The following is a 20,958-nucleotide window of genomic DNA, read 5'->3' on the forward strand; positions in this document are numbered from 1 at the left end:
CTGGGGAGAGGCGAAATAGCTCGGTGGCCTCCTTTTACGTCCCCCCTTGTATTTTGAAAGGGGGACTGGGACTATGGCGCGCGATTACTTAGGCATCTTAAACCTTCTCCCTTATAAACTAGATATCACTTCTTGGATAGAGTTCAAAAGGATTGCGGTGATCAGTTGAACAATTCAGATTAGTTAATTAGTTTAAGATCCATTTTTATTTAGGAATCGGAATTTATACCACGCAGGTATAAATACCAAACAAATAAACACAGCATATACACACACTCGCGTTCTCTCTATTATTTACATAACCACCATAATTTTAACTGCAATTATAATAGTTTTCGTACAATAATAATAATATGTATTGGGCCCATATTTATCTTCATTCAATTAAGGGTGAAAAAAAAATTTATAAAGCGGAATAAAACCAAACTTATTAAAAAAAATTGTAAGAGAGACAGACAGACAGAGACCGAGTTCAGCTCTGAATATTCCTATTATTTTTTTTTTGTTTATATATTTATATATATATATATTTATATATATGGTGGAATTCGATATTTACATATCACGATCGCCAGCTATGACTAAAAATTCTGGCTACTAAAACTTTAGTTTTTTAGCAATATTGGAATGACATCAAATCAAGGAAGTATATATGTATATATATACCGTGGGTAGAGCAATTTAGCTATATGCGTAATTATGATTTAAATTATCTAATATCCAATATACATTATTATTATTATTATTATTATTATTATTATTAAAGTGTTCGTCGAATTACGTACACGGTTTGTTTCTCGCGTTTTATTTAGTAAAAGAGTTGTTTATTTTTAATAATTAATTAATGTTTAGCAACTTGCCCACTTCTTTGGTTAGGAGTTTGCTGACACTCAAACATTGCCGCTCTGTCCCTTATTCTTTTAGGTGGCGAAGTGCACTTTAGCGATACTACCGAATGTTCCGTTGTTTTTGACAATTCGCTTTTCGAATTGTCAACGCATTTCGACGCGTCCTTCAAATCTATCTTGTTGAAAATCTCAACGTGTTTAGGTGAATTTTTCACGACGTTTCTAGAAGTTGTCTTTTTAAGAGTACTAGACGAAGAATTTGATCTCGACTCTTTAGTTTTAACGGAATAAATGCTGGCGCCCGTGTTTTTAGTAGAGGTGGAAGGGTTCTTAACCGGGCTAGTTAAATTTGAGCTTAATTGTTTTTCATTTCCTCGTGATTTTTGAGAGGGGGTTCTCTCAAACGCTTTCTGAGTTTCTTTGAAAAAAGGGTTTTCAGATGAGTCACCCGCGGGATGTTGATTTACGGGGGTTCCCGGAGAAGACTTACTTCGTTCGTTGGTGTCCGACTCGTGGTCTTTGCGTACACCTTTCTTAGGCGACAAACTCCTCCTTCTGGCTTGGTCAAATCCCCCGTTATCTTCTTGAGTAGGAGACGCCAGTTTTGTACAGCTGCCTTTGCGAACTCTGAACTCATTTTGAACTTTTTCTTTTTCCTCGGCTTCCACTCTGAAGCTTTCGGAACGTAGTTTTTCTCGCAATTGGGCTCTTCTTTCTTCTTTAATCCTATCAATCCTTTCTCTCCTCACGGCTTCTGTTTCTTCGGGGCAAGAGGACTGAGATAGAATTTCTTCACTGGGGGACGAAACTGGCGTCAAACTCTTTTTGGGAGACGAAGAATCTTCTTCGGGAGCTGAGGTCGAACTCGAGTCCGAAGCCGGTGTGGTAGGAGTCAGTTCGATGTCTCTGTCTCGCTTGGGTGACGCGAGAGATTCCGTTTTTCGATGACTTCTCGGTGGTTTACTCAAGTTTAGCGTTTGTGGCCTTTCCAAATTTGTAGTAGGACAACAAGGAAGACTGACTGAAGCCGTTAACGGGCTTTTGGAAGACGTTTTCACCCCGGAAACCTTTTGTTTAGCGGGGCATTGTTGAATCAGCGTAGTTTGTAAATTTTTAGTAGGGCGATAGCTATCCGAGGCTTCCATCAAGTCCAAAATGGGGTCGGACCAAGGATCCGTCTTGGGGCTATCGCTTTGCGAGGGAGACTGAAGATTTTGAAGTTTAAATACTTTAATTTGAGTGTATAGACTGGGTTGGGAAGGTTTCTGTCGAGTTATAACCTCCTCCACAACCGCTACCGTATGTCTTTTCCCGGGCGAAGGGAGACTTTGAGTTTTCTCTTCCTCTTCGGACTCTCCCTTATCTCCCGGTATTTCGAATTTGGACAACAACTCTTTCACGGAAGACTTTTTGTCACCTAACGTGTACTTGGGTGAGGAACCAGTTGGTTCCGAGAACCTTTTGGGTTCCGTGGGAGCTATGTTTTCTTTAAGAGCCGATAATGGTTCCGAATTTCGTTTTTTATCTTGTTCGTGTTCGATAGGCGGTATGGGAATGGGGGGAGCCACGACGGAACGCCTCAACTCCACACCATTAACGAAAGACGTCTTAGATTTCTCTGCAACTTCGGCGCTATTCAATTCTTCGGGTGGCTGTTTTTCCACTAAAGATAGCCTATTGGAAGAATTACTTTGAAATACTTTCTGTTGACATTCAGCTTGAATCTGTTCCATTTCCAGCCTCATTTGATGCTCTCTTACGATAGAGCGTCCAATCTCGGATTCAAACTTCCTTCTTGATTCTTCAATGGGTGACGCTGGAGAGGCTTTTTCTAAACACGATTTGCGCCAACTGTTCCGCAAGGGGTCACCGCCGTGTTGCCTAATCGCGTCGCAATTTCTATTTTCTACTTCTTCGGAAACGTCGATACTAGATAAAGAAATGAGATCACTGGAGAAATTTGGCACTAACGAAGATTTCGTTTGGTGGATAGGATCATTGGCGTCTAGTTTATTATTAGTACTGTCCAAACGCGTCAACGTCAAAGACGAAGGTTCCATTTGTTTATTGAAATAGTGGGCGATAGCTTCGTCATCGCTAACGGACAATGGACTCGTTCCACCGTCATTATTGTCAGAATCGTCACTGTCCTCCGTTGGTCGATCAACTTCCGGTTTAAAATGATCTTCCTGTTTAGTTAAGGATACGGGAGAGAGTTGGTGGCTTTCCACGTGACTAGACGCTAAATTTTGCTCGATGATGGGAGAAGCATCAATATCGGAACCACAGGCGCTACCGTCGCTACTGCTGCTGGGCATTTCCGAAATATTCGCCATTGTAGGAGAATCCGGGGTTTCTAAAGAAGTATCCATTCCAGTTGGACTTAGATAGTTTCTATCTTCGATGAAATAATTCTCCGATAAAACGCAATGATTTCCCGGTTCAAAAGATCGTAACTGCGAGGTGCTCAAAGTATCCGACGCGGTAACTTCCAATGATCCGCAGTTACTTAAAGCCATATCGTTTTCTTCTTGAGGAAGATCGGCTTGAAATGGTTTGACGTTGAATTTCTCATCGTCACACGAATTTCGGGGTGAAACTTTAACGTTAGTTTGAATAGGAGTACCTAAGAAGGTTTTACGATCCACAAAGGATTCTTGGGTAGCGTGAATCTCGGCTACAACCGTTTCTTCATTTCGAAAAGCGGCCGCCGCCGCATCCATTAGGTAAGAACTTTCCTTCGTTTCCTCCGCATCGGCGAAAGAGTTCTTTAATTCTTTCTCAAAGTTTACGAACAAACCGCTTTCATTTTCGTCACAATCTTCTACTTCCTCTTCTTCTTCACTTTGAGACAGTTTCAATCTAGATGTTTGGCTTTCCATTTCCTCTTCGCGTTTTTCAACAGCGGGGACAGACGACTGTCGACATTTCTCGCTTAACCTTTGAACTTTAGGGCTACCAACGTCGCTATCGGAACTGTGAAGTTTTTGTTTCCTCGTACTGGTGGTTCCTTTGGGGCAAAGTGGTAAGTTATCCGATCCGTAACTATCGTCATTTCCGCTGGAATTGTTACTATTGTCTTTATGATCACTCGAACCACCGCGAGTTAAACTCAAGTTAATATCCTTAAACTCCTCATTACGGTGCATCATTTCAACTACTTCGGTGTATAATTGAAACGCGCATGTCTCGCGCATATCCGCGCAATCGTTATCTTCCTCCTCCCTTAATCCTTCTTCCATGGCATTTTCATCGTCATCGGCGTCATCCAATCGATCATTGTCGCAACCACTTTCAAGTTGTTCGAAATACGAATCGTGGGACACTGAACGGACGTGTTTATGGATGTTGGGTGATTTGGGAGGTGAAGTATAGCTGGAACTCAATCCCTCTATTCCCGTCGCGTATTCGTAGAGTGGCCAGGACAACTTACTTAGATCTATATAAATGAAAATTATAACCACGCATCAATTCCTAAGAACTATAGTTACATATCATTAATCCCACGAATGAACTCAACCATTGATTGCTTCAATAGCGCAATAATACTCTTGTAGGGTATCATAGAAGTACATTAATTTTATAATCGTGTATTTGGGCAGTTAAAAAACCATAATTAACACATCTGTCATAATTCTATTAAAAAGTCTTCCCAAATTAGGGAGAATAGTTTGCTACCACGAACTTTATCATGACGTCACACCCTCCTACCTCTTACCTCGATTTTGGCGACCATATTGGAAATCGTCAGCTCATTCCATATAAATAATTTAGACCACCAATATCGGCGGCGTCACGTCTCTGTAGCTCCTCCCCCCCCCCCTCAGTACCACTCTATAGAGAGCTTTCAGATGGGATAGTAGTACGTCACACCCTCTAGTCTTACCGCTAGCTGTTCTGGTAGCCATATTGTTGGTGGTCTCGGCTTCATTCCTGCTTTAAACCCACCAATATGGCTGCGTAAATTATTCCACGACACTCAGCTTCATTCCCGCTTTAAACCCACCAATATGGCTGCGTAAATTATGCCACGACACTCAGCTTCATTCCCGCTTTAAACCCACCAATAGGGACTTGGCAATTCGGGCTTAACTCCGCCCCCAGCGCTATTATGGTATGTTTTTTTAACAGAATGAAAACTATATAAGCCCCTCCTCCTGGTATGTTTTTTAGCACTAATGGGAGGTAGCCTGACGTTGCATGACGTAGTACTGCAAAGTCCCTATATGGGTGCGTAAATTATGCCACGAGACTCATTTTCTAACTGAAAGCTCTCTATTCTCAACATTTTTTTAAACCCCTATACTATTCTTAATACTTTGAGGTAAGCCTGGCGAAATCTTTTAAAATTCAGTCTCACAATGAAACTACAACAGAGGCCATACTTTAGGTCAAGTAAAGTTACCCTTGAAAGGGTATTTCACACACTGAATATTACAACTGGGATGGTTTATAGCAAAAAAAAAAAAATCCGTGGAGAATAAGTAGGGGTGTGCGAGCCCTGAATTTTCAGTTTCGAGCCGAGCTCGAGCCTTGAAAAATTTTTCTTATCGAGCTTCGAGCCGAGCTTTGATTTTCTTATCGAGCTCTCGAGCTTTCAGGTTTAGTCAAAAATCGGGTTTCGAGCCTTATCGAGCTTTCGAGCCTTATCGAGCTTTCGAGCCTCATCGAGCTTTGCAAACCCATCTTTCACACAGTCGAAATAATACCATATTTTGCTTTTACGGGGCCGCTTGATTCAAAATTTGGTCTTCATTGTCTTGATCACTATTTTGAATTAGTTCTTGACTATTTTCGAAAGTTGGATCGTCTTGACTATCTAGGCTAACATCTTGACTATCATCTATGCTAATATCCCGACTATCTTCTTCGCTGGCTTCCATATCAGAAGCTTTAATGTTTGTTAGTCTCTGATTATCTGGTATCTTTAACTTTTTAGTGAGTTTTAAATTGTTTTATACTAGTTTTGAATTCTGTTTATACTAGTTTTGAATTCTGTTTTATACTAGTTTAGAATTCTGTTTTATACTAGTTTAGAATTCTGTTTTACTAACTTTTAATTCTAATTTAAAATAAATTCTACAAACCGACCAAACTTCCCATTATCCCTGAAGCTTCACCAAAACAAAGGACTTTCTACCACCGAATGGCAAATCGCCTATTGAAATAATTTCACGTGCTTTCATGCATGCTACATATCAAACTAAAGAGCCAATCAAAAGTCGTCTTAGAACTGCTTCTGTGTCTAACCATTTCAAGAGCCAATAAGAATTAAGCTTACTTAAACCCCTGCGCAGATCGAAAAAGTAGGATTTCGCGCATCCAGGGTTTTTGAGAGATGGTTGGGAACTCAATTTTGGCTATCGAGCTTTAATCGAGCTTTGGGCCAAGGCTCGAAAACTTATCGAGCTTTTCAAAAATCGCTTATCGAGCTTCGAGCCGAGTACTCGGCTCGAAGCTCGATCGAGTACTCGAACCTTTTCGAGCACTCGCACATCCCTAAGAATAAGATAAAATCTTTGAAATGTCTAATCTAAATGGGCCCGGGAGGCGGTCCTTGACACGCCCCCTGTCTTCATTTACAACACGCGTATTGTCCCAAAACCGGTTGGTTTCGCTTGACAACAGGACAGGGGAGATGAAATTTATTACCAGAGCGGTTTGGGTTTTGGGCATGGACTTTATAATACTAAGTAGGGACTGGCAACAAAGAGGTCATTTAATTTTTGAAGAGGATTGTACAGGGTTATACTTATACCGATTGTACAGGGTTATACTTATAGAGTAATTTCGGTTGAGAGGGGAGTGAACTGTGTATCCCCTACGTTAGGGGCAACTTTGTACTAGAGAATACTATTTGCCCCCAGAAGGGAAGGGGAGGGGGGATATCACTAAGGTAAGAGGAGGGGGGATATCACTAAGGTAAGAGGAGGGGGGATATCACTAAGGTAAGAGGAGGGGGATATCACTAAGGTAAGAGGAGGGGGGATATCACTAAGGTAAGAGGAGGGGGGATATCACTAAGGTAAGAGGAGGGGGGATATCACTAAGGTAAGAGGAGGGGGGATATCACTAAGGTAAGAGGAGGGGGGATATCACTAAGGTAAGAGGAGGGGGGATATCACTAAGGTAAGAGGAGGGGGGGATATCACTAAGGTAAGAGAGAGGGTTATGATGTTGCTGTATATGGGAAAGAAATTACTCTATACCGATTGTACAGGGTTATACTCATACCGATTGTACAGGGTTATACTCATACCGATTGTACAGGGTTATACTCATACCGATTGTACAGGGTTATACTCATACCGATTGTACAGGGTTATACTCATACCGATTGTACAGGGTTATACTCATACCGATTGTACAGGGTTATACTCATACCGATTGTACAGGGTTATACTCATACCGATTGTACAGGGTTATACTCATACCGATTGTACAGGGTTATACTAATACCGACTGTACAGGGTTATACTCATACCGATTGTACAGGGTTATACTCATACCGATTGTACAGGGTTATACTCATACCGATTGTACAGGGTTATACTTAAACCGATTGTACAGGGTTATACTTAAACCGATTGTACAGGGTTATACTCATACCGATTGTACAGGGTTATACTCATACCGACTGTACAGGGTTATACTCATACCGACTGTACAGGGTTATACTCATACCGACTGTACAGGGTTATACTCATACCGACTGTACAGGGTTATACTCATACCGACTGTACAGGGTTATACTCATACCGACTGTACAGGGTTATACTCATACCGATTGTACAGGGTTATACTCATACCGATTGTACAGGGTTATACTCATACCGATTGTACAGGGTTATACTCATACCGATTGTACAGGGTTATACTCATACCGATTGTACAGGGTTATACTCATACCGATTGTACAGGGTTATACTCATACCGATTGTACAGGGTTATACTTAAACCGATTGTACAGGGTTATACTCATACCGATTGTACAGGGTTATACTCATACCGATTGTACAGGGTTATACTCATACCGACTGTACAGGGTTATACTCATACCGACTGTACAGGGTTATACTCATACCGACTGTACAGGGTTATACTCATACCGACTGTACAGGGTTATACTCATACCGACTGTACAGGGTTATACTCATACCGACTGTACAGGGTTATACTCATACCGACTGTACAGGGTTATACTCATACCGACTGTACAGGGTTATACTCATACCGACTGTACAGGGTTATACTCATACCGACTGTACAGGGTTATACTCATACCGACTGTACAGGGTTATACTCATACCGATTGTACAGGGTTATACTCATACCGATTGTACAGGGTTATACTCATACCGATTGTACAGGGTTATACTCATACCGATTGTACAGGGTTATACTCATACCGATTGTACAGGGTTATACTCATACCGATTGTACAGGGTTATACTCATACCGATTGTACAGGGTTATACTCATACCGACTGTACAGGGTTATACTCATACCGACTGTACAGGGTTATACTCATACCGACTGTACAGGGTTATACTCATACCGACTGTACAGGGTTATACTCATACCGATTGTACAGGGTTATACTCATACCGATTGTACAGGGTTATACTCATACCGATTGTACAGGGTTATACTCATACCGATTGTACAGGGTTATACTCATACCGATTGTACAGGGTTATACTCATACCGATTGTACAGGGTTATACTCATACCGATTGTACAGGGTTATACTTATACCGATAAGGATAAGGACCAGTCCCAAAAAATTCCAACAATAACTAGTTAAATTATAATAGTTAAGTAATATTCTTACCTGTTGGACTCAACAAATCAAAATTAGTCGAATTTCGGCAGGAAGGTCCAGCTGACAATATAAGAGACTCGGCACTTTTAACTGTACGAAGTTTCTTAGGATTAGTGCGGGCCGAATCAATATCCAACGCCTTAACCTAAAAATTTAAATGTTTAACCATCAATCTCATGAAGAAAAATAGGTCAGATTGATAATACACAATATATATGACGAAATAAGTACCTGGAAAGGCGAAATGGGGAATGGGCTAGATCCGGTCATAACTTTCCTAGGACTCGAAATTTTTCTACCGGAACCGGGTCTTTCCTTTTCCCTACTTCCGGTCCTTGAGAAGAAAGACTTCCAACCGGAAGGAGATTTCTTTAACTTAGTACTGGATCGTTTTCTATATAAAGATAATACGCAAAAACAAATAGGTATAAAAAAAAAGACTTTATTTTCAAATAAAAATTGAACAAAATCATAAATAAATTAAAAGAAACAAGTAAATAAATAAATAAATAAATAAATAAATAAATAAATAAATAAATAAATATGAATAAAAATTTACCCTAGAGGAAGATCAATAACCGTATGATATTTAGGAGGAATATTATCGGGACCCGGTCCCACATCGATGTATTTTTGATGAGAAGGTGGTAAGTTTGTCGATAAAGCCCTAGAACGAGCTTCCTCTAAACTTAACAATTTCGTCGGAGTTGAAATAGCCAATGACTTTGGTCTACTTCTTTTAGGCGTATCTATAATTAAAACTAATCGGTTAGGTTAAAATAACGAGCATTCCAATAAGGTTAATAATTAATGTACCTAGTCCATAATCGGGACTTTGGAAGACTGGCATCTTTTCATTGAATAGGATATCAGCGTATCGAATGAGATACTCTGTTAAAACAGCTTGAACGCCCACAACGTGAAGGGCACCCACTCCTCCTCCTTCTAGATCTTTTGACCTGTTTATATTCATGGGGAGGGGTCATTGGAATCAGTGTCTATATTTCAACATTAAAAGTTGTTAAGTACTTACCTAAGTAAATTGGGTGCCCACACAATGGCGACGTTTTTAGGGGTCATGCCAGTTTGTTGGCCATGAGCGGCTACACGAGCTAAATGACACATCAGGTACTCTAAAGTTCTATAATGAGGGGGTGGAAGCTGCTGAACCACGTCTCGAAGTCGTAAGAGACGCACGTCATCCTCTGATTGGACCGCGGTCTTAAGAAAGGAGCAATATCTTTTGAAACCCAAATTCGAAGATATCTAAGGCGGTGGAGACTTACCACAAATTTATCGTAGAGTTGGTAAGTCAATAAAGGATTGGGCAGCTCTCGAAAATACATTTTAAGGAGCGACGCCACGCAATGAATATCTTGAATAATGGCTTCGTCCAACAAATCAGGGGCCCGGTCTTCGTCAAAGGCCAGTCGAAGTTTCTGAATATTGGAGGTGATACCAGATAGCCTGTAAATGCCGTCCACAATTCCGTGATTTTCTATGAATTCCGCGCAGCATTTCAAAACTAATGGAACTACAGAAATATATTCACGATTAAAATAAAAGAAAATATAAATAAAACCGTACACATTCACTTACTGTCTCGACCGGTGTTCATCAACAGTTCACCGAGATCACAACCAAAAACTCTTTCTTTTAAAATACCGCTTTGTTTGAGTTTTCGCCGTGAAGGTCGGGTCACTAGGAATGATCTGAAGAAGGCAATAAGTTTGCCGTGTTTCCTTAAAACTAAATGAACAAACGACGTTAATTAAATTAAATGAAACGTTGCTAAAACTTAGCAGTTATATAATTCGTAGTTATGGATATACCAGGTTTGGAATATTGCGTTGCGGATGAAGAATTTGGCACTTTGAGAGACTGCGGAACTTTATCGCCAATTACTTCGACGCATTCGCAAGGAAAGAAACCAACTTCGAAACCTTTTTTTCCTCTCCACCACGTGGATTCGTCTTGAGGAGGCATGTCAATGACTGAAACCATGTCTCCTACCTTAACAGATAATAACAACAATCATTGTAATTTAATTTAGAGAAAGAATCCACCTATAATTTAACCATATAATAAACATCCCTATTTGTGTGGCGAAAGGAAAGTTTTATTAGAAAAAAAAACCGTGCCTTATTAATGAAAAGTTGTCCAAGTACATTAATGTCAAGGAACTCCACAGTGAAAAAGTATCGAGGTCAGGCGGCTTACTTATCCACTTAAACCCCCCGAGGAAACAATTATTATCTACTAAATCGGTTTATTTTTTTTATTCTTCGGGTGTCTAGGTAGGTAGTTCACGTCCAAGAAAAAAAATTAACTTCAAATCGTAATAGATTTAAGTTTAAATAATAATTCCAAAAAGTAAAACGTAATTTCTAGCTTAGTAGCAATGCACGATGTATTCTCTTAGAGCCTGACACGTTCAAAGGCCGGTTGCTTCTAATATTATTTATTACGAAGCGTGTCTCTATCTTTAAACATCAAAATTGAATTCAACGATAGAAAAAGTTTAATTTAGCGAAGTGACACTGCACGATATCCCTCCATAACCACATGTATATTGAAAGGCAGGATACTACCATCACCCCTCACACTCAATATTCCCTTTAAAATTTGACGATGACAAACTGATTCCAGGAAAAAAATAACGCCTTACCGTGACGTCACAAGAAGTGACCAGGCTCTTCACGCGGACAGAGGTCTATTTCTGCGATAATTTCTCCATTCATTTATACTCTCGCTTAAAAACAGATCGATTTACATGTATCGCGAGCGGACTTGACGACATCACAATGCCATGCACAACCGCGGACAACCCGACACATTGACATTAGCCACGGAAATGGTCATAATATTTATGATTTAATCATGAACTATCGCGTTGGAATAATCCAGATAACCATGAAACGAATCCAAACGTACGTTACGTTTTCTATTGGAGGATACGTAATAGGAAATCCCTGGATAAGAACTCCATGCACGCAGTAGTCGCGGACGGAGCAAAATGGCTAGTTTCTCCTCTGGTTTAGAAACCAGAGACTGAAATGCCAGGCTCAGGATGGGAGAGAGAATACGGGAAAAACCGATGGCGGCTGGCAACGTTTGGGAAATTTGGAAAAAGCACATCGTTTTCAAGACCGCTTCCTACAACAACTACAAGCCCGCTAAAAATGGGTGGGAGGACTTCTTTTTCCCAGTCGATTTTTAGAGAGAGAGCGATTGGATAATAAACCAACAGTTTTTTGTCCTCTTTTGGTTATTAATACCAGAAAAAAAGAAACATTACCGAATCTTCAATTGGAGGTTTAACCGCTATGGCCTTGATATACCAGATATAATATCCATGTCAAAACTAATAAGTAATGACCCGGTGACCTCCGTAAGCCATCCTTGGGGGCCAATAGGTCAAAATAAGCTTAAAAAACCCCCCTACTTTCCTCGATTTTAACTTTTTAAGCCTCTTCACGAAGAAGTAACTTAATTATGAAAAGGAAATTCCGTTTTGAATCTTTAAATCGAATCATCGGGGAGTTCAAAGGTCGTGTCAAAAGTCTAACGCGATATAAATGTATAAATTGTTAAGGTATTTTATTCAACCTTCCTCTAGCCTACAACCTTTTAAACTTTAAAATTTAATTAAGACAATGATAAATAAATAAATCCCAAAATAATCCGTTAAATAGGCCAAAAAGAAAAAAAAAACTATTTTACAGTTGTCCAAATTATAAAGCGCTAGAAACGAAAGGTTATTATAAAAATAAGGACCATTCCCTTTCTCCTTTATACAGAAAAGATGATTAATATAAACGATTTTCTTTGTTGAATGGTCGTCCATAGAAAGAGAACTGTATTTCTTTCTAAAGCCTGGCTGTTGCGAGAAAAGGCGTTTTATACAATATCACACATCACGCCGAGTATACTGGGATGGCTATAACCCCAAAGGGGGGGGGAGATGGGGGGACCAGTTCAAAACTAAAATTTGATATATACAACAACTTTTAATCATTCATACCGTGTCTTGACAGAGTTGGGAAGAATCAAAACTAGTTATTATACGCCTTTTGAGAAAAATAGAAATATACGAAGTCGACTGACTCAACTAGATTTATATGTAGGCCTAGTTTATACGAGCAAAGATCATTTAGTTTATATTTAGAATCTAGCAGATATATTTCTTACTCACTCAAGATTGTCAAAAACCGAACTGAAACTAGCTCAAAATTAATTTACCCTTTTTAACTATAGTTAGCCGAGTTGATCCATTTCAAGATCACGTTCAACATAACCCATAGACCATATACAGGGTAGACTAAACACTATGGGATGCTGTAGATCTACAGAATTACGTAGTTTCTTTCTTCTCAGCATCAGACCATAACGTCTAGATGAAGTCTTTTGCCCCCAAAATGTCTAAAATAGATTTCCAGGCGCGGCAGAAGCAAGGGGGCTTGGGGCTTCTCTTTAATTGAAGAAGCAACATACACTGTGATGGGAGGAGTGGAGTTGCCACGCAAACAATTTCGGAAGGCCTTATAGCGAAACTAAAAGCGTAAATAAACTTTGGCCACTGAAAACCTAATGAAAGTTTCTACTATAGAACTTAAGAAACTAGGATGGAGAAATTGTGTTTTTTTGTTTTCTTTTTGACAGGTTCTGATTAATGATCACCTTTGTTTGAGAAAGGAACTAGACTTCCCAAGCCGTAAAAAAACAGTGGTAGAGGTGTGATGCCCCTCAAATTTCTATAGTCTTGTAATTGAAAAACAAAAAACTACCTAATCTAATGAATAACACCTCACACCGTGCATGCACCTGAAACGCGAGCGGTTCTACTGAACTTACGAAAACCAAAATTGTAAAGAACATTAATTATTTTTCATGATAGACAATATATGCCACAAAATTCTCCCTTGAAAGAACATGTATTCAATGGGGATTTCGGGCAAACCAAGCCCCTTAAACATTACAAAATCATACAAGCTCTCTTAGCCAGATAGACTATGTGCCACAAAAAATTCTCCAATGAAAAAATTCTCCAATGAAATATCGTGTATTCAAAGGGAATTTCGGGCAAACCAAGCCCCTTAAACACTACAAAATCGTACAAGCTCTCTTAGCCAATGATAAGGTATAAAATTGGGACTTACTTCAAATGATATCTCGTCTACAGCTTGGGCACGATATCTTTTGACAACGTAAGCAGCCGCGACTGCTGGCGTATTAATAGCGGCTTCGTCGGTAACGATGAGACGGTTACCACGATTGTCCAACTGCCATTAAAAAAGGAAGAAACAAGAACACCTAATCTTAATACCAGTACCAGAAAAATCCGATTTAAAAAATAAAAATACAATAATTCAAGAGATTTAGATTGAGAGGGGGGGGTTTAAACAAGATTATGGGGGGGGGGGGAACGAGTACACTTTAAGCTTAAACTACGACCATGAATATGTTCAATTACACCTTTAATATATTTAACTAATACCATATACTTAAAATGAATAGAATCTTATTATCCGTATTTGTTTGCATCGCCTCGCCTAGCACGCAATATTCTTATTACAAACTAAACAAATTCAGGTACAATACGACTTCTGGATTCGATAATGAAAGACTCTTAAATATAGAAGTTAAATCGTTGGCCCTCCTCTCCCTCACTCACTCAACTCGTGTCAGCTCGACTAGTTTTACCAATTTAAACAAATGAAGACATTGTACGATAACTGGACTTATGCGGCGGCGTCGGCGGGCGTTACAATTTTTCTTTTGACACAATCGTGTCAATTTTTACAGATTAAATAGAGATTTAAATCCTAAAGAAGTTCCAGTTTTTTATTATATTCTATTTACGGGGGAGAGATATATAGTTATATATTATAAAGACTTTACTTCAAAAGAAAATCTAATTCGAGAAGCGTGTACGTACATTCAGGATGGCCCCGAGCAATTTAATATATTAAATGGCCTTTTATTTCCTACTAAATATTAAAAAGAAACTGATTCGGCGTGCATAGACTCCAAAAAAAGGGTTGTAACTCATTTTTAACAAACAACTCGAGAATTGAAAGGGTTACTATAGCGTTTAATTTCGACTGACGTTAAGGTTTTGGTACAATTACGTCATAACTGTGTCTGTCTTGGAACTGAATTTTCCTAACTAATCTTGGGCTAACAATATAGAAACCTCAACTTAATTCGCTTATCTGTTTGTGCTTTGTGTATTTCAAAACAATAATTGCAAAATACGTAGACCCGCAATTCAATCTCAGTTTCACAAGCACCACAATTCTAGGATAGGGTACTTGTAGATAATTAAAAACAGTAACGAATTAATATAAGCCTCATTAACATAAATATTAACCTCGTGCGGGATGAGAGGAATAAAATTAATTTCAAGGTTAAAAAAAAAAAGAACTCATCGCATACATCGGAAATTCAAAGAGCGACAGTAAATTAATACGTTTGTAATATAATAGACGGGATAGGAAGTACATTCAATGAAAGACCCTGATATTAAACATTGTTCCAGTCGACATTTCATCAATCAAGTCCATAGAACATTTCATCAATCAAGTCCATAGAACATTCCTCCTAAGGTCCCTGTACCCGCGATACTAAACCAAGAAGTGATATCTAGTTTATTAGGGAGAAGGTATTCGTGCGCCATAGTCCCAGTCCCCCTTTCAAAATACAAGGGGGGACGTAAAAGGAGGCCCCGGGCTATATCGCCTCTCTCAGTCTAAAATACAAGTAACTTTCGTCATTCGCGTCGCGCTGACGTGAGTTTTCAAGAACCAATGAGATGCTGGCTGGTTGAAATTTAGAGGCGGCGGGGATTAACTCCGTCCGGACCTACGTTTGGACTGGATGTGGAGCGAATTTATACCTTCTCCCTAGTAAACTAGATATCACTTCTTGACTAAACTACAGGCTTAACTCGGGACGGACCGACTGAACCCATAGCTCTTTTAAATAAGTGATTTCGGTGTCTCGAACGAAAATATATATACACTCTCGTTCCGGGCTATTTAACTCGGGAACCATTTTGGTCTGACTTTTTCCTTCTGTGTGGGTGGCTCAGTTATGTAGACACAAATAAAGAAAAATAAAAGAGGTTTCTCCGCTTTATACGAATGAACCAAAACACAAACTACATTGAGAGAGGAAATTATACCAAACAGAATATAAATTTAAAACCACGGCGGTTTGATAAATCTTATATACTGGAGTTTATTTTTCTTTCAAATTTAATGATAAGCTTCTGTAGGTTGCTTTTTTTTCCCCTACTAAGCCTTTGATAGTCGTATATACTTATAAGAAAAGATTAAATAATACTAATATAGGTATTATAACAACACTAAGTATGGCCCAACAATCTTTGGTATCGCCGATAAAACTTTCATATAAACGCGACCCCTAGTGAGGCAGCATAGGTAATACGGTTTTAGAGCAAGACGTTCCAGTTTTAAATGGCATACTTATGATTTTATCTTACACTAATAATAACAGTTTCCCAAAATTTTATTATTGATGTCATTTATCAGGATTTAAAAATAAGGTAGAAGGGGGTTTATTAACAATACATTTGTCGAGATTAAGAGAAAATGAATGCGGAATAAAAAAATTTTAACGACAAATAAAAACAGGAATAATAATAATAAACAAATATGTGTACTTACTTCCAACCAGTTGAGTACAGTGCCGCAGTTAATGAGACTACCAGCTAATTGCGAGAATCTTTCTAGGTATTCCGTTAACATGGCCCGTAAGGCTTCCTGCGAAAACCAAGATAAAGATAAAATTTATGGTTAAAACCAACAATGAATCATAAATATCAACAAACAAATAAAATATTTAGTGTAGAATTCCAGATTGCTCAATTTACGACCACGTAACAGACAGACAAAATATTAAGCAATCTTTCTTCGGCCTACGAGTATTAATACCATTTACACCAGGATTCCAAGCTACTTGGCGGACAAAGTACCGTCCTCTTGGTATAAATGGTATCAGTGCTCCTAGTCTGAAAACTTTATGTATTATTTAGTAATCGTAAGACAGTGTAAACAAGATTCATTTTTGTTCAATAATTGGATAACGGAGAAATATATGGAAGGAAAGTACAAGAATGGAAAATCTTGAAATTCTTGCAACATGGGGATGGGGATGGCATCTCGCATCCGATGGAGGGATGGAGAGCGAGGGAGAGGATGAGGATGAAAATAATGATGGTAAGCAGCTGCAAATGGCTCGTTATATCATACAGCGAAACCCCCGAGAGCTTAGAAATTCCGCCTTCAAAAAAACCCGTGGCAAAATAAAAACTCAGCATCCATAGTCCCCATTAGACGTAAAAGTTCACACCCCCTAGCTGGTATCAAGCGAAACGCGCGCCTAAACTAGAAAACTAGCTTCTTTGCAAAGAGAGTCAGTCAATCAGAGTTTGCTTTATTCACTAATACAGGCGTTAATGAGTGTTAGACTATATAGGGATTGAATATTCAGGTTGAAACAAGACGAAGGGGAGCGAAATCATCCATTGTCAGTGGTAAAAAATAGAAGAAGAAAGTTCTTGGCTAGATGATATAAAAATCTATCCGGAGTTCATGTACCTTGGGATAACGAGGTGTTAGAGAACTTGGTGTCTAAACGTGAAGATAATGTAATGAAGGGAGATGGGGACGCGTTCGGGGTCATACGTAAAACACTCCTACAAACATAACTAGGAAATGGTAGTCAGAATTAAGACCATTTTCGACTCTAATTTTACCACACTGTAACACTCTGTATATTATAATTTGAAATTTCATGACCTAGCTAGCTAACACTTCCCAACTTTATTTCAGAACCACGTAAAGCTTACCCTTGGGCATTTTAGCCAATGGGCAAATTATTTCTAAATAATCTTTTACACGGTTTAAAAACCTATTAAAAAAATTGAGAAATTGGATCTTGAAGACTCTACCCGGATAATGAAATAAAATCACTCCCGATAATTTTAATTAATAGCTTTATAGTAAATTCGGGTATTTTAATTAATAAAAGACACGCTCCAAATTACCAGGAAATTATGTATGAACTAAACTTTCCCATGAAGAAGATAAAAAATAATAATTTACTTCATTTTAATCGATGAAAAAAGTTTATAATTAGGACAAAACGGTTACATCCAATGAAGAGAGAAGAGATAATTATCGTGATCAATTTTCCCTTAAAATTACTCTCCACCCATTTACAAAGACTAAAGAAACAAAGGGGGTTGGTTGATGCTTTGTTTATGCACACAAAGTTTAATAGTTTTTGACTTTAATAATAAATTTTTCAAAAAAAATGTATCCCTTCGGGTTCAGGAGCGATACAGGGATGAAAAATAAAATTGAAACATGATAATGTACCTGGGCTATACACGCGAATATAATCTCTAATTAAAAAGCGATCACGAAACCCACGTTGTTACCAAAATTATCTTTACATCAGGGAAGAAGCTAGAGACCGCCTAGAAAGAAATGAGACCAAGTAAAAGAAAATTGCTTTCAAATATATATATATATACATCATTGCAATTAAATTTTGGTTCTTGTGGGAAGCCCAAAAAGTAATCATTATCTTCTAAAAGGGCACGATCGTGACCATGACGTCACGCAGTTAGTTACTTAGATACCTCGTGCTTAATTATTAACGATATTTTTATCTTGGTTAATAAGTTACAACCAATCTTTTGAAGGGTAAAAAAAATTCTTATGTAACTAATAAAAGTTGCACCCAAAATTCTTTAACCAAAAACAAATTAATTGAAAACCCTTTGCCTTCAAATTTAGCCCCCCCCCCCTGAACATTTACTTATATTTATTCCAGTCTATCATAGAGTTATACTCCCTTTAGGCTATGAATTTTCCACCCAAAAAAGCAACCAAATATTTGACAGATTACTTATGAACTTCCAAAAATACACCTTTCCAATCAACTGTCATTAACTATTTAAAAAAAAAGAACACGTTTTAGGACGATAGCTGTTGATTCATTAAAAGTTAAAATTCATTTAATTTTCCTTAAAACACTTAAGACTTTTGACCGTAATTCTATTTCAAATTAGGAAAGGCACCCGGCCGGGCCATAAAAAGTATAGTTTACTAAACAACTTGGCCCGCAAAACAGAACCAATTGTAGGCCTAGCCTCTCGACAACTTAGCGAACACTAATGAGCGTCTCGACTATATTTAGGCGCTCGTAATGAATGGAACAAGAGACTATTTACGATTATGTAGAGTCAGCCGTCACCATACCAACCCTTGGCTATACCACATACTATATTTGGTTACGCTTATAACCGTAAAACTCGAAATGACATGGGAACTACTACCTAATAACCGACGGAGATTTTTACAAAAGTTTTCGAAACTCTACCACCAGCTGCTTAAATCGAAACTTCCTGAAGTTAAAATCAAAAGAAGTCTGATTATATTATTAATATCTCAACGGGGTAGATTTTTGAGGAAAGATTCGCGGTATATATACTAGGATGGTACAGGGTGTTAATAAAAGGATGGTATGACCGAAATACGGTGATTCTCAGCGGAAAATCTATGAAATTTTGTCCTTAAGGTCAAAGAGAATTAAAAATCGGGCATAGCCTTTTCGAAACACTCTGTATCTAGAATGAAATCGTTCGCCCACGCTGGGATCTTAACTCGTTTTCACCTTCATTTTAAATCCCAGTAGGACGAATTTTTGAAGTACTTTTCTTTCCCATACACTGCACCACCACCAAGTGATATGTTCGAATCATGGGGAAACGTACTTCTAGCGTCAATATTTCGATTTGTGAGGGAGCGGGAATAGGATTAAAGTGAAGGTTAATTGTAAAATTGGAACCAGGAATTTATCTACAGTTTTAAAGGAGATACGACCGATTACGTTAGCTTACAAGATCCTACGGATGACGTTTCAGGTCTAAGGTGGTCAATTACGGTCCTAGTAAAACATTACGTCATGAGAGGACCTAACGCGTAGGGATACTAGCTCGCATCTTATTTATTAGTGTAAATAGATAGATACGCGGTTCAAATTATGAAATATTCATTATTTTAAAGTCATTTTCAAGCTGCGACTACCGTTATAAGGGGTAGGGGTAAAACTTAAAGGTGTCAACTTCACTTTAACCCCGTATACGTCAATGGTAGAATTATGGGAATATCATTAGAGGCGTTTTGGAAACTCCTAAAAAGTGTTGGCAGCGTCACGCCGCGTTCAATATCGAACCCTTCATTCCTTCTCTTTAATAATCAAACTGTCAGTATTATTTTATAGTTACTTCAAATGGAGGTGCCTATATTGCTATTATACATTAAAGAGGCTTAAGTATAAAAAGAGTTCTCTATCCCTAAAAAGGATACCTCTACTGACTCTTCAAATTTCTTTACGACCGCTAAACTAGGCCTAGAACTAAATAAAATAAAAAAGCTTTTAAAAACTTAAGAGCCTGTATATATAAAAAAATTTAATCCTAATTCCTTCAAAGTGCTTATTTTTTAAACACATTTTACTCGGTAACTGAGATGAAATTTATATCCCACTTAAATTTTAAACCTAAATTTTGAAAAATATATATAAAAAACTTACCAAGGCTTATAATATATTTAAATACGTAAATATTTGACGTGATGTCGTCGTCATACGCGACACGTAACCCTTCCATTGTTTAGCTAATTAATTTAATTTAAATTAAATTAAAATGGAATTGATTACTAATTTAATTCCGGAATCTAATCTGTTATGTTAATAGTTATAAATTTGGCATTAACGAAACTGCATGTTAAAACGACGTCAAAAAACTTCTAAGTATAAGAACCGCCTAACAACCATAATAAATAATCTGGCATAGTGATTAGTTTCGGGTTTTTTTATTAAAAGATGAAAGCCGACATTTTCTAAAAATTAACACGTTTTTCTTTTCGTCTTTAAAAACCTTCGCCGCTAATATAAACAGAACTTTCTAAACGAAAAGAAAAAATTGCCTAAAACAGACCACAATTCTGTAATATTCGTCTGTTAAATTTTAACCACGATGTTGATGTAAGAGCTGGGGGAAAAGGAACTAAAACAGTACAGTACGGATGTTATCACTCTAAAAAAATTAAAAAGAAACTCTAGTGAAGTTTAGGTTAAGCAAATTCCACGAAATAAAACCCGAGCATGGAGCTAGGAGCGTTATGGAAATACGCGTTTAATTTTTTTTATATTTTTATTATTTCTTCCATATTCCTCTCGCTTTT

The 20,958-nt window shown here is 38.1% G+C and overlaps 1 protein-coding gene across 5 annotated transcripts in view; it reads right to left on the minus strand.

The window, feature by feature from the left end:
* Positions 1-187: 187 nt before the first annotated feature.
* Positions 188-20,958, minus strand: part of CdGAPr (GTPase-activating protein CdGAPr) — a 78,931-nt gene continuing 58,160 nt past the window's right edge. For 4 of the 5 annotated variants that reach the window (XM_089843602.1, XM_089843601.1, XM_089843599.1 and 1 more), the window contains 11 exons: positions 16,366-16,461; positions 13,834-13,956; positions 10,507-10,687; positions 10,274-10,423; positions 9,961-10,208; positions 9,708-9,895; positions 9,491-9,633; positions 9,234-9,435; positions 8,906-9,068; positions 8,684-8,819; positions 188-4,287 (listed from right to left, as the gene is read on the minus strand). In XM_089843602.1, the coding sequence (XP_089699728.1) occupies positions 842-4,287; positions 8,684-8,819; positions 8,906-9,068; positions 9,234-9,435; positions 9,491-9,633; positions 9,708-9,895; positions 9,961-10,208; positions 10,274-10,423; positions 10,507-10,687; positions 13,834-13,956; positions 16,366-16,461 (5,076 nt within the window). In that variant the 3' untranslated portion in view covers positions 188-841. The remainder of the gene's footprint in view (positions 4,288-8,683; positions 8,820-8,905; positions 9,069-9,233; positions 9,436-9,490; positions 9,634-9,707; positions 9,896-9,960; positions 10,209-10,273; positions 10,424-10,506; positions 10,688-13,833; positions 13,957-16,365; positions 16,462-20,958) is intronic. The other variant, XM_089843600.1, reaches the window with a different exon arrangement.

The sequence above is a fragment of the Phalangium opilio genome, unplaced genomic scaffold (genome assembly GCF_054372755.1).
Source record: "Phalangium opilio isolate 3A_F unplaced genomic scaffold, DU_Popi_V2 ptg000070l_1, whole genome shotgun sequence".
NCBI lineage: Eukaryota > Metazoa > Arthropoda > Arachnida > Opiliones > Phalangiidae > Phalangium > Phalangium opilio.